At 47.5% G+C, this 13,225-nt stretch overlaps 4 protein-coding genes across 4 annotated transcripts; 3 read left to right on the forward strand and 1 right to left on the reverse strand.

Moving 5' to 3' along the window:
• Positions 1 to 1,289: 1,289 nt before the first annotated feature.
• ASPWEDRAFT_24177 (uncharacterized protein) lies at positions 1,290 to 2,262 on the forward strand (the record flags this gene model as incomplete). The annotated part of the gene is made up of 5 exons (XM_040832578.1): positions 1,290 to 1,324; positions 1,361 to 1,391; positions 1,425 to 1,464; positions 1,653 to 1,739; positions 1,775 to 2,262. 5 exons carry the CDS (start codon positions 1,290 to 1,292, stop codon positions 2,260 to 2,262), a joined length of 681 nt encoding a protein of 226 aa, XP_040691896.1.
• A 3,687-nt stretch (positions 2,263 to 5,949) lies between these two features.
• ASPWEDRAFT_35836 (uncharacterized protein) lies at positions 5,950 to 6,385 on the forward strand. The gene has a single exon (XM_040834305.1). The coding sequence runs from the start codon at positions 6,008 to 6,010 to the stop codon at positions 6,314 to 6,316; it is 309 nt and encodes a 102-aa protein (XP_040691897.1). The 5' UTR covers positions 5,950 to 6,007; the 3' UTR covers positions 6,317 to 6,385.
• Positions 6,386 to 7,200: 815 nt separating this feature from the next.
• Positions 7,201 to 8,250, forward strand: ASPWEDRAFT_48525 (uncharacterized protein; the record flags this gene model as incomplete). Its single annotated transcript, XM_040837117.1, has 2 exons — positions 7,201 to 7,459; positions 7,520 to 8,250. The coding sequence occupies 2 exons, from the start codon at positions 7,201 to 7,203 to the stop codon at positions 8,248 to 8,250; spliced, it is 990 nt and encodes a 329-aa protein (XP_040691898.1).
• An 878-nt stretch (positions 8,251 to 9,128) lies between these two features.
• Positions 9,129 to 13,209, reverse strand: ASPWEDRAFT_35838 (DNA repair ATPase SMC5). Its single transcript, XM_040834306.1, has 6 exons — positions 12,693 to 13,209; positions 11,702 to 12,613; positions 10,756 to 11,649; positions 10,630 to 10,702; positions 10,448 to 10,575; positions 9,129 to 10,400 (listed from the first exon to the last, which is right to left on the reverse strand). The coding sequence occupies exons 1-6, from the start codon at positions 13,140 to 13,142 to the stop codon at positions 9,282 to 9,284; spliced, it is 3,576 nt and encodes a 1,191-aa protein (XP_040691899.1). The 5' UTR covers positions 13,143 to 13,209; the 3' UTR covers positions 9,129 to 9,281.
• Between the last annotated feature and the right edge of the window lie 16 nt (positions 13,210 to 13,225).

The following is a 13,225-nucleotide window of genomic DNA, read 5'->3' on the forward strand; positions in this document are numbered from 1 at the left end:
CATTACCGCTAACTAAATTCTAATCCCAACCCGCCCGCCGCGCTGCCCGGGGATCTGCGGGTGCCGGTATCCTTGTACTTTACTGCGTACGGTAATCGATACGATTCTAACGAAGGTTTAGTTTCGTTTTTCGTTTTCCCGTGTATTCGGTATTCGGTATTGATTACTCGGCACCTGGGATGTGGCAGCTATCAGCCAGCCCAGCTATTGTAGATGTTACTGTGGCTAGCTTAGCTAGCTAGCTACTGTTGGTTAGAGTACGGAGGTAAGTCAGTTAAGGAGAATTCGGGGAAATTAAATGCGTTAACTCCGTTATGCCTACTGCCTGCTGGTTTAAAGCCTCGGTAGATTTCTACCCCCCTCTTTTTTTCTATATTAAAAATAATATAAGATGGACCAGACAAAGACAGACAGAAGCTAAGCTATGGCCAGATCTTCTATGGCTACTATTCCGATCAGCAAGAAACCTTGGAACAGTGTTTTCCTTGGAACCTTATGACGTGTCGTCGTCGTATCAGTCAGCTGAATCTAGTTTACTCTTTTTTTTTTTTTTGTTTGAAAGAAAAGACAGTGCAAAAATAGATGACTTAGAAAAAGAAAATAAAGAACGCAAAGAAAAGGGTGGTAGTGAACTACACTACAGGGCTGGGAATTCCGAATACAAGACTCGGAAGTTCCAAGTCGTACGTACCTCTTTGTTCCTAGCTTTCAGGCAATCACTGTTGATCATTGTCGGTGAAGTACAGGGGTTATCTTTGACTGCGAAAGGATTATACTGACACTGTTGGTAAGACTGTGCGTTTTCACGTCCAACATTAAAAAATAAATTATAATGTATAATAACGAAATATATTGTACAAATAATATCCACAAACAGTCCCGTTCGCTTCGATCAAAAACCCAGACCCACGTTGGGATCTCCATCGTGATTGATTCTAGGCTTTCTAACAAGCCATACAGAATGCATTATTGTATGTAGGCAGAGACATCGCTTAGGTAGTTTCTACACAGTACACACAGCCTGAAATCCCACACCCATCAATTCTCCACTCCGGATCGAATCAGATTTTGTTTGCCCACAATCACAGTGATTTACTCACTATGATTCGCAGCTCGGGGCTCAGTGGAGTTACTTCGGAGATTGTACGATGATTTCTACCCAGACTCGACTCGTGGCGATGGAGTGATATTCACTACTATCGAGTATCGACTCATGGGATATATATTGGCGGGAACTGTTGTATTGGATAGATAGAATAGGTAGAGGGGAAAGTGGAATATGCAATAATATGCATGACAGAGCAGACATGGTAGCGGAGAACAGGTAGTACTTTGCTCCGCTATTATTATTGCTACATAGTTTCTTGTTTATCCCGGTTGCCTTGTGGCTGGTAGGTTTGATTGATTAATCTAATATGGGACAGATATATGATGGAATGACTGGGATAGAGGAGGTGATCCATGGTATTGGGTGGCTGTATTTTATCATGTATCAGGATATGTCTCATTCATTTCCATTCTTTCGTGAAGAAGCAAAGAAAATCAAGTGATCTAGAGGGATGTTTCAATTAGCCAATTGGACATATAGATAGGTAGCAGTCAGTCAGTAACGTAGTAATGGATGTGATGCCAATGCTACTATACAATGCAAGATGGTCTGATTCTTAAACTTTCGAGCTCAGCCATGTGTTACAATGCACTAGGATCATATCAGAATCATCACCATCACCTCTCAACATGTAGGCTATGTCAATTGTAGCTGACACATAAGCAGTGCATCGGCTTTGGTGCCAAACTCGGGAAGGCCCGAACGACATGCAAGCGGAGGCCTGCCACGTGAAAGGCCAGGGTCCAGACTCCAGCACGCGCCGGCCTGGGCCAATCAGATCGCCCGCTAAGACCCTGCGACCGCACCTGATCTGCCTGGCGCTTGCCTGCCTTAGGCCTCTTGACGCCCGCTCCAGCAGTTCCCGTACAGAAAGGGGAGAGACAGCCAGAGAGCCAGTTTCAGGTTTCAACCCCAGAGAAAAAGCAACGAAAAAGGGTAGACACGGCAGATGCATCATCGAGGTCTTGGCTGGCTTGGCTGGCTTGGCTGCTTGGCTGCTTGGCGGCCTGACTGCCTGGTGTTCCCTCCATGAACCAACTTCCCTGATGACGATCTGCGGTGGTGGTCTGTTAGCCAACGTGGCGGTCTATAATCTTGGCTATTATTATCCTGGCAATCTCTCCCTGATGGAGGGTGAAAGGCTGAAAGGCTGAAAGGCTGAAAGGCCGGGTGCTCAGTGCTGACCAGATATTGATTAACTTGACGGCCTCTGACTCAGTACCGCCACTGTTGCCGCCTCAGTGTGACGTCTGTCAATATCGACTATAGATCTTGTCCCACCCTGTCATCTATTCTATATTGATTACGCTCGGGGGGTAGCCGATGGTTTCGTGGCCTGTTACCATGACCATGGCCGATCATGATAGTCTGCCGTTGTCGTATGGACGCCATGTGCTTTTTCAAAGTTTGCACTTTGAAGAATCCATCCCGATTCTAGCCTTCTCGAGGAGACGAGGCACCGGCTGATGCGACTGATCGTCTTTTCTTCGCGTGGCGGAATGCAGCGTCAATTCTTGTTTCATGGCTTGGCCAAACCACAGACGGGTAGCAATCAACCTTTGCGCTCTGGCTTGTGACTCTGTACAGGTAGAGGCTTGAGCTTCACACCCAGCGACGAGCGTCAAGGTTTGCTTTATGATTTGATCGACAACCGTCATACATTACCGCCCGTGTTTTGCCGCAAAAAAACATGGTTGTGGCTTGGGCAGCCACGAATAAGAGGGTGGCAATCGAGTTGTTTCAGTTGGATCACCGTCCTCGTCCTCGTTTGATCACATTATTCATTTCGTATTGGAATGGACATGGATGGAGGATCATGGCGATGACAGCCTCTTTTGGGAGGGTTCCGTGGGAATCCGGGATTTGAACGACCGAGCCTGAGCCTGAGCCCCTTTAACCCGTGATGGCCTCGTATGATAGCCGGGGAGGAGGGATCAGAGGAAAGAGATCGGCCGGAATACTGGAAGAAGAGAAGAAGAACGATATTAACGAGATGGCGTTGGGAATAATAAAGCAATAATATCAATAGTTTTGAAACCCCGGTGTCGATAGTAGTTGACAGTCCGTAAAGCTGGTGATGAGATCGAGTCTAGGCGGGTTGCAGTAATCAGCCCGAAGACTATAGAACGCGCCTAAGCCTAGTTGGGGGGGACACACTTGGCGAGGGGAACCAGGGACGTTGGAAGCGTTGGATGATCAGCGCACATCATTGTCAATCTGCAATCAAGGTTTATCTTTTGTTCTTGGGAAGACTCCGGAAGACACCTTTTCCGGTATGCGTGGCCCCCCTGTGCACGGATTATTCATACTATTCATAGTTTTGTGCATCACCATCATCTCGGTGAGAGTCCGTTTCATGAAAGGGGAATCTTACTATGTAGACTATGGATTATGGACTATGGAATATGGAGGAGATCATGATCTGTGATGTTTTGACTAACGGTTACTACCAGGTAGATGTCCACCATCTTCCTGTCTGGCTGTCTGGACTATCTGACACAGCTTGCGCATCCTGACAGTCCATCTCTTTTAGGAAATCTCCTCGGTGAGGATTTTACTTTGCGTACAGAGAAAGTATATGTGCCAAGTTGCCAACCTTCTTTAATACAAGGGACACGAGACACGAAGCCAAAAAAGGGCCTCAGGCCAAAAGAACATCATGATCTTTATCCACAACCCCATAATATCTGTTCCCCCTTCCCTTTTGGTATCCCTTTGACGATTTACCCCGTCAACCACGGAACCAAATTATCCAGACGAGATGTTCTGGAATCTCTCCCAACCCAGAGTTGGATGGATGATCACCCATATCTCGACCTAAGGTAGCAGGGGGAGGATCATCGGCCCCGTTCGCGGGACTCAACTCTGGCACTGTGGATCTGGTACCATACAGAGTGCTCAAGCCTCAGGCCAGCCAATTTCCATTAGGTGTCAGCCAACAATTTTTCCCTTCTTTCAATTCTGATTTCTGGCCCCCTGTAATTCTGGGGTCCGTGGGTCTGGATGGATGACTTCTTTTGACTAACTACTAACGGAGTACTCCGTTGCTTATAGGCTTGTTGCTGTCCATGGGAATATCATAATGAGAGAATTAAAATAACACACCCACCAGCCAATCAGGTTGATTCAGTCTCGCTTCCACGAGGTTTAAACAAGTCTTTGTTTGTATTAAGGTTGGGAATGACTGGGCTTGCTTACGGGCCTCAGCACAGCCAAGTTCCAACACCCAAGACATGTAACATTAGGAACCCTGCCGATTACCAGATTGGGAATGGAATGGGTAATGAGATTTGCGGATGATCTCCCTGGTCCATGCAGATGGTAGGCCTCATATTTAGATATGTAACCATAGAATACTATGTCGCTAGATGTAGACTACATATGTAGTTGTAAAGGGGAGATTATGTGTTGTCACTTGGCATGGTTGGATACCAGCATAACAATGCAAGTACTTTTGTGTGTCTTAATAATGGCTGCTCGCATAGATTAGGGTTTCTACAATGGGAAATGGGCTGGGCGGTTCCCTCCGCCGGGCTACGTAGACTATGGCGGCGATCAACTCGGGGTAAGAAAGATCAGAGGTGATGACTGATGCATGACTGATGCATCCGAGGTCTGAAATTTGAATCAATCCAGAAGAAGCAAAGAAGCAGAAACCCCTTATTGATACGGAGGATTTCTCTGAAGTCTCAAGACTGTCGAATTATTCGGTAGGGTCAATTCTGTAACTTGACCCCTACGGACTGTTTCCGTGAACTGAATAGTAAATACGGGGGCGTAGATCAGTTCAGGATAGGTTTTTTTAACTATGGACGCGTCGCAACGATCATGGCCCATGCTCTACTCCCTTTCTCGGTTCCAGAACAGGTTCGTCGTTTCCCTTTCCTCTTTCGGGTAAGGGTGTAGTTTACTCAAGCGCGACCGAGGCAAATCCTTTTCTTTGCTTTCCACCTCGCAACCTTTCTCAAACAAACCCGACTTTGAGTTATGGCGTTTCATCCACCCGCGATCTGACGGAAGATCCCAATTGGAAAAGAAATTGGCAGAAACTGAATCCTTGCCGCTTTTTTTTTTTTTTTTTTTTTTTTCTTTTCTTTCGGTCGGGACTTGTCGAGGCGATCGGGACGGGAGGACTACGTGGCTGGATGCGACGCTTCTATCTATGGATTTACAGTCTGTAGTTTCGGTCAAGGTGATCAACCCTGAGCAAGTACCACATAGTTTATCTCGTAGAAAGTACGGGACTAAGGAGAGTAAGATGGTCGTTGTGAGTTCTGATTTTCCCAACATGACGAGTCCATTTCTACCTACAGAAAACACGGGCTGCACGGGCGATCAATGATGGGCAAATGGAGGATTTCCCTCGAGTCATCTCATCTGCGGTATGCATGATGCATCATCTGTTTGTTGGCTTTTATTCCTTTCCCAGGATGTCAGTTTTAATTGTCTTGGTTGGAGGGCTTTGCCATGTGCTGTGTAACGGACAAGCCACCACCGGAGCCAACCAAGTAACCAACAGCGCAACTGACGAATCGACGTCCGTGGTCCGTCGCTAGCAGAGTTGCACTACTCCAGAGTAAGTTTAGTGGCTCTCCAAGTTAAACCTTGTTTTACATTCTAGGGCTGGTCATTGGCTGCCACTGCCACGATAACCTCCGGTTCCTTCAAGGCATTAAAACGCCTCTTTTGGACGCAAGCGAAGGATTTATTACATAAGGCAGATTTTAATATCGTTCATAGATTCCTTTCTGGTCAATTCCGGATGATTCGCTGATGGGATTTCAGCCCTTGTGCCGCGCCTCATCATCCGCCCCCAAGCCAGCCCCGAGGGCTTGGATTTGGAGGTATTATAGGTTGTGTTATATTATTATATTATTATAATTATGTTATGCAAGTGACATGGACGGAGACATTTCCCATCAGAGCAATGTTCCTCTTATGCAGGATATTTACTTTTTTGATTGTGTCTCGCCTGCATTTCTCGGAGGATGCCCGTACGCAGTACCTGGATCATCATCTTTTCCCTACACAGACCACACCCTGAAGAGGCGAGGAGGGTACACATCTACACAAGATCTTTCCTACTTTGCGAAAATTAGACGAAGCAACCAAAGATCTACGTGGAACATGAGATCAGGTTCTCAGCAACGCATGATCGTGCGGCAACGATCAGCCGTTTATGGGGCATGGGATCGTTGTGACAGGTAAAACCAGAACAGGCGCCCCACCCCCTTCCAGATCAGCTGTGCTGTCGTCATGATACCGGTACCAGTCCGTATACCCAACTCCCACCAAGAGCCTGTAACATGTTACAGAATACTGTACAGTCCATGGATCTGCACTAGCGCCAGGCCTAGCTAGCCGAGCCCCGAAGTCAGCTCTGTAAGTACCGCAAGTCCCGTTGCCCTTTTTCGCCGATCTGTCACTTTGACCCCCTTTACGGAGCAACCACGAGTTGGTACGGGGTGACCCAGCGGAAAAAGCTCATCTCTCGTCGAGCCTACCCAAAGCATATTACTTACGTGTATTGAGACGGGAACATTACGCCAGCACCACCCACCGGTCATCAATTAAGCTTTCGGACGGAGTAATCATCCTGGGTCGGCGAATCAGACCCCTGTCGCCTGCAGGCAGAGCGTGTATTATTCGTAACGTCACGTACGATCGTTCATCGTCGGCTTCTCCCGCCTTCGCTGGGCCCCATCTTTTTTGCTGCTGTGTATTGCTCGGTTTCCACCCGTCGTCTACTATACCTCACCCAAAGCTATTATTATCATTTGCCCATCATTTCGGATATTTGCTTTTAGTCGTGTATTATTATTTTATTTTTTATTATTTCTCCCCATCTCCAGTCCATCGCTCGTTCTCTTCCTCTTTCGTCTAGATACCCCGTCTTCTGCCCCTGTCGTCGCCCCCACTTCCTCCTTCGCCCTGTGAGAGATCGTATATTATCATCATCCGCCTCTTCTTACTTATACCTCCCACTCTGCACCCCATCTTCCTCTTTCAGATCGACTTGATATCATCACCTCACCACTCCAACTACCGCCTCTACCTTCTACCTTCCACACTCATACCACCACTACTCCATCATGGATCTCGCTAGCCTCATCACCCACTCGGGTCCGGAACCCGTCTCTCTTAAGCGTCGTGCGACTTTCAGCCCTCCTGCTGTCTCATACAAGCCTTCGACTTCAGACAAGGACTCCTACTTCACTGCTGTCCCGACCACATACACGCGCTCCCCGCAACCGCCTCTGTCTCCTCCGGTCGAGGACCAGCCCAAATGCTCTCTCCCCTCCATCTCGACTCTTCTCGAGAGCGCAGACAGCGCATCCATGCAGCCTGCAAGTATGGCTCCCTCAGCACTCCACTCATGATTTTCGCATAGCTAACCTTCTCCTCGCGCAGAGCGCCAAAGAATGTCTTCCCCCGCGCACCGGGAACTTGACTTCAGACTCCCCTCGTATGAGCCCGTTGGCCCTGTTCGCTTGCCGCCTACGCCTCCTCTGCGTCCTGGCTCCAGCTTCCACCGCAACAGCCACTCTCCCTCGGCTTCGTCTGTCTCGGCCGCTAGCATCAGCAGCACCAGCCCAGTTGTCAAGAACACCGACTCCTTCCAGACTCCTGTGACTTCCGGCAGATCTTCCGTCTCCAGCCAAGGATCGCAGCACGTTTCTTCTGGAGCCGCTCCTTATGCTTCTCCTGCTCCTAGTGTGGCTTCATACTCTTCTCCTGTCGAGTCCACTGCTTCGTCCGCCGCTTACTACCAGCGCCCAACTAGCTCGACCACCTACCAGAGCACTCCCAGCGTTGCTCCTTCAGCTCCCGCTCCTCTGGCGTCGACATCGCACCAGCAGATGATCTCTCCCGTCACTCCAGCCTGGCAGCACCACCACTACTTCCCCCCTTCCACCTCGACTCCCTACCAGCAAAACCATGACCGCTACATCTGCCGCACATGCCACAAGGCCTTCTCTCGCCCCTCCAGCCTCCGCATCCACTCTCACAGCCACACCGGCGAGAAGCCTTTCCGATGCACACACGCTGGCTGCGGTAAGGCCTTTAGCGTGCGCAGCAACATGAAGCGTCATGAGCGCGGCTGCCACACCGGCAGAGCCGTCGCAGCTGCCATGGTCTAAATCTAGACCCAAACAGCAAACAAATTTCCCTTTATTGTTCTATCTTCGCTTCTCTGAAATCTTTCGGGCATGCTCAAAAGATTATACCCTTTTTTTTGTAAACATTTTTTTGTTTCCTTGCTGTTTCTTCGATGATACCCTCTCATGCGTGTTTTACACTGGCTTTGGGGTGTCTGGGGATGAACATTTATGTTTTTGCTATTTTTTTTTTTTTTTTCTTTTGTGTCTTTATTTCATATGTACATTTTACGAACATGTATATGCGAAAGGGAAGCAGCCAGGCGTCTGGGAGGTCAAATCATGGATACTATGGATTTTTTATCAAAAGGTCAAGACTCCGATTATTATCTTGAACCTAGGGTGGAAGGAGTTACTTATGTTATGAATTTTCTTTGTCCGGTTAATGTGACTCACGAACTCCATCCAAACAAATATCAAAACAAATCAAAACAAATCAAAACAAATCAAAACAAATCAAAACAAATCAAAACAAATCAAAACAAATCACTATACATATCTATATTCTTTTAAGTAAATCTGTATCCTGTGCTACATAAACTGAATCTTGTTTCACTTCAACTCGATTCTCGAGTCTTGAAAATGTGATACCCGTAGCACGGAACAAGTTACTCGTCACTCAGCCCTACTCGAGCCTTAGGTAATCAATTCTCCGGGATTATGGCGTAATGCTGCAAATGATGTTCAGTGTCAAAAATGCAACAACCACGAGGTTTTTATGCGATGTTATGTTTATTTTATCTTAATCAATTTAATTTAATGTAATTTTCAAAAATAAATAATGAATGAAATATGGATGGTTTTTTGTTATCCAAATATTCAATTATTATATACATTTAGCACACAGAAAATATAGAGCATATTCATCCATTTATGTACAGGAATCGAACAAAAAAAAAAAAACTCATTTATCATCCCAATCCCATTCGCCTAGCCTGGACCGCGCAAATCTCGCCGTGAAAGCAAATATTTAAAATTAGAAAAGAAGAAAAGGTATCAGAAGAAAGAAATCATCATGCGTTAACGTCGACATGGCCGTTACTCCTCATGGTATTTTGGATGGCTCTGCCTTGGTCTCGCTGCTCGTTAACCTTTCTCATTGTTTGAATGGCTTGACCGAAATTGAGCTCATTGTAGTCTCTGGGCATGTGTTCGCCACTGACGATACAGAGAACCCTCATGCCAGGCTTGTAGACGAGGCCGCTGAGCAGCTTGGGTGTGATCAGGAAGTATTGGCCACCGCCACCACCACCGACGCCGTCGGCTGCGTTGTTTCCTGCAGCGCAAGCAATGTCCACTAGTCGGCCGTGTACCATGCGCTCATTTCGTGGGTCCATACCCTGATTGATCTCGTCGACGACGCGGAATGGCGAGGCTGATAGGGACTGGAGGGCCATGAGGTAGAAAATGGTACTGACGGCTCTTTCTCCACCGGATTGCCGATGCGAGTCGAGCAGAGACAAACTCTCGTGCTCCCGGAATTTGACGTGGATTTGGATGGACCACTGATCGAAATTGCTGCCGCCAGTTTGGCCATCTGGCCCGGCTTCGTCCTCTGCCTTGTCCAGTGAAACCTGGCCAGCACATCCGATGCGGGCGAACGAGTCGGAGAACGCATCGCTGATGCTTTTGACCAGTGCGTCGAGCTTCGGTTCCCATTTGCCTCGGATCTCATTGATTGCGTGGTCGTATTCTGCAAGTTGATTATGGAAGTCGGCAAGGTTGTTGCGCAGTTTCTCAATCTGCCGTTCACGTTCCTCGAATTCTTTGATGATATTGGCACTGCCTCCTTGCGTAAGTTCCAACCGTGCCTTTTCGGAATCAATGTCTGCCTCTAGTTGATCCACAGAAGTCTTGTTCGTTCCCATGGTCGAAAGCTCCTCCTTTAGGTCAGGTTGACTGTTGGATAGTTGTATAACACGTTGCGATTCCACAACCATTTCCCTTCCGTTTTTCGAAGCTTCTCTCATGATGCGGTGGGCTTCTTGTACCTCTTTATCTTTGCTTTGCAGCAGGTCCCGGTGTTCAGCACTGCGGTCTTTCAAGGTTGTAAAATCAGAGCGACCTTCAATCAACTGCACCTTCAATTTGATGAGTTGTTCGTGCTGTGTACGGAGATCATCCACCGCATTCTAGAGGTTGTTAGCAGTAGACCTAAAAGTAAACCTGGTAGACTTACAGCATATGCAATGGCAGCCTCAGCCTTTTTAATTGCTACCTGATCCTGTTGACCGCGGATTTCCAAAACCCTGTTCCTGGTTTCCTCAAAGAACCTGTAGAAATCTTTTTGCTTGGCTTCTTGCTGACCTGCAAATCATTAAATCAGGAACCAGAGAAAGGTATGGAACATTGAACACTTACGTATTCTTTCGGGGAGAGCTCTGTAGTTGGTAAAAGCTGTCTGCTTGTCTGACTTCTCCCGCTCAAGGTTAACCTGAAAAATGACGTGAGTCCATATGTCAAATATCCCAAGAAAATAGAACAAACCTTTTCTCGATCGAGCTCATTGTGCTGGTCACCCAATCGTTTAAGTGTAGTTTTGTCGGCATCTATTTTTTCTTGGACTTCTCTAGCCTCATTCTTCCAACCCTCAATTTGCTGCTGCAACTCGTGTTTTGCTGATGCATCCACTGGTTGAGAAGTCCACACCTTCGCGGGCTTCACTTGCCTCACACGCGTTGAAGATGCACTGGGACCATACTCTCGTCGCCTCATAACTTGATACGTTTGCTTCCTAGTCACCCAGGAGCTGATGGGGCCATTTTCCAATCTACCGAATTCCTCATCGGAGATGTCGCGAAGAGTTATAGGCGTCTGGTGCAACCGGTTCTCACTACAAAGCATGGCAAGCACAGGCTCGGGGCCGGCGAGATAATCCTTTGCCCAGCCATCGAACCCTATTCCATTCTTGAGTTCATCATCTGATATAGGCGGTCGAAGACTGTCTAGAGGAATTGAGCAGGTCCTGATACTGATATCGTGAAGTTTCATGTCGATATTCAGTGCCCTTTGCAATGTCTTGAAATCATTGCGAGTTTGCGTGGTGAAGGTTGTGAAGTCTGTTCTTTGGAATATCGACTCGACGGGGTCAGCATATTTGGGATCTGTCACGGAGCAGGTCACAATTGGTGGACCGAAAACCTCCTTTTCGAATTTGTCCTGGTTCTTAAGCAGCCACTTGTAAGCTTGATAGGAATGTCTCGATGCTGCTTCGAGCTTCGCCTCTTGCCGTCCAGCTTGAGAGTCCAGGCCTTTCAGTTGCTCCTCTGCCCGATTGATACGTGTTGAAAATTCTTTTAGTTTTTCGAAATGTGGCCGCCTTTCCTCTTTGATTTCACTCCCCCGAACCTCGAGCTCTCTCATTTCTCGCCGTTTTTCTCTCTGTTGCAAGGATAAGCAAGTATTCTCTGTTCCCCGCACATTGTGTACTCACGATCTTCTCGTTATACCAATCAACATCGAACTCAATGCCCTCTTCATTCAACTGGCGGGTGAGCCTGTTGATATTTTGCTGGATTTTACCAGCCTCTTGCTTGTAATTGGTACTGCTTTTCTTTTCAGCATCAATCTGAGAGCCGAGATCCTTCATTGAATTCTCATATTGTTCAATCTTCTTCCCAAGTTTCGTGGCTTTGGCATCCGCCTCATCAACGATGCCCTGCTGATGCTTTTCTACTTCATGTAACTGTAGAACATAATTTTGCTTGGCATTAACCGCCCTCAAAGCAGGCTCTAGATCAGTCTTTAGCTGTTCCAGCTCACGCAAGAGTTCATCCTTTTTTTGTTTCATGTTCTTTAATTCCTCGTGGTGCTGTCTGTATCGTGCGATAGGGCGTAGAGTTTCAAGAATCTCGATTTTTCTCTTTATCACCGCTCGTTCGCGCATCCTCTCAACATCCGCTCTTTGCATCTCTTGTCGGTTTTCAAGATTCGTAAGCGAGTCCTTGTCACCTTGGTTATCCATCTGCAACTTCTTCTGCTGTGCCCTCAATTTCTTCAAGTCATCATGCCACTCCACCATTTCTGGGCCCGCAGCAGCTCGTTGCGTAGAGTGCAGCAATTCAATCGGGGTGAGCGCAGCAAATTCGCTCACTTTGTCTTGTGGCAGAAACTGGCATAGATTGTCGATCTGGATGGCGAAAGATTGAGCAAGCTTTAACACAGCGGTGCGTGATACTGGTTTTCTGTTCAGAGTGAACGAACTCTTGTTGCCTTCGCGCTTGATAGTTCGAGATACAACCGGATTTCGACGGAACCGTGCTCCTCCTGCAAGTTCTATTTCGATAATGGCTTCTCGGCACCCATGCTTTACGAATTCACCGGGGTCTTTTGCACGTCCCAAGTGCTATATTATTCAAAATTGTTAGAAAATCTATGCCCCACCAGTCTTGTAGAGTTAAAAAAGAGTCATGCATCTCCCATACCTGTGGGCCCCAGCCTAGACCTAGACATATCGCGCACACCAGAGTACTTTTTCCAGTTCCATTAGGCCCGATCACCATGTTCAATTTCGGACCGGGGAAGAACTCGGCAGAGGTATATGTGACAAAGTCTGTGACCTTGATTCGTACGATAGCACCTGGCTTGTAGCCATTTTTATCGACCCCCTCCGAATGGCCATTCTGGGTGTCGCCAGACTGTGTTTGCGTAATCTGCGTGGAAGGCTCAGGAACTTCGCTATCATCATCGTCCGAGTTTTGACCAGAATTTCCTGCTGTATCCTCATCGTCTTCTGTTTCCACGCCGGCTTCTACTCGAGAGCGTTTTTGAGATCCAGGTGTGGGGTATCTGGACGAGTTGGACGATGATTCCTCGCTATCGTCGTCATCATCCGCCCTTTTTCGACGGGTTGGGACCGCCCGCGAGGAAGGCATAGTTTATAGTGTAAACTGCGCCTTCGTGCAGGGTGCTTGGGGCGGAATAGTGATTTTCTCAACTCGTTGATACAAAAATGGCG

Source organism: Aspergillus wentii, assembly GCF_001890725.1.
Source record: "Aspergillus wentii DTO 134E9 unplaced genomic scaffold ASPWEscaffold_2, whole genome shotgun sequence".
Classification (NCBI taxonomy): Eukaryota; Fungi; Ascomycota; class Eurotiomycetes; order Eurotiales; family Aspergillaceae; genus Aspergillus; species Aspergillus wentii.

Excerpts from the sequence above, each read along its gene's own strand:
- ASPWEDRAFT_35836 (XM_040834305.1), top strand. The coding sequence starts at position 6,008 with ATGGACGGAGACATTTCCCATCAGAGCAATGTTCCTCTTATGCAGGAT.
- ASPWEDRAFT_35838 (XM_040834306.1), bottom strand. The coding sequence starts at position 13,142 with ATGCCTTCCTCGCGGGCGGTCCCAACCCGTCGAAAAAGGGCGGATGAT. Across the intron at positions 12,614-12,692 it reads GTCTAGGCTGGGGCCCACAG|CACTTGGGACGTGCAAAAGA; the intron begins GTATGGGAGATG and ends TGAATAATATAG. Across the intron at positions 10,703-10,755 it reads ATGAGCTCGATCGAGAAAAG|GTTAACCTTGAGCGGGAGAA; the intron begins GTTTGTTCTATT and ends GTCATTTTTCAG.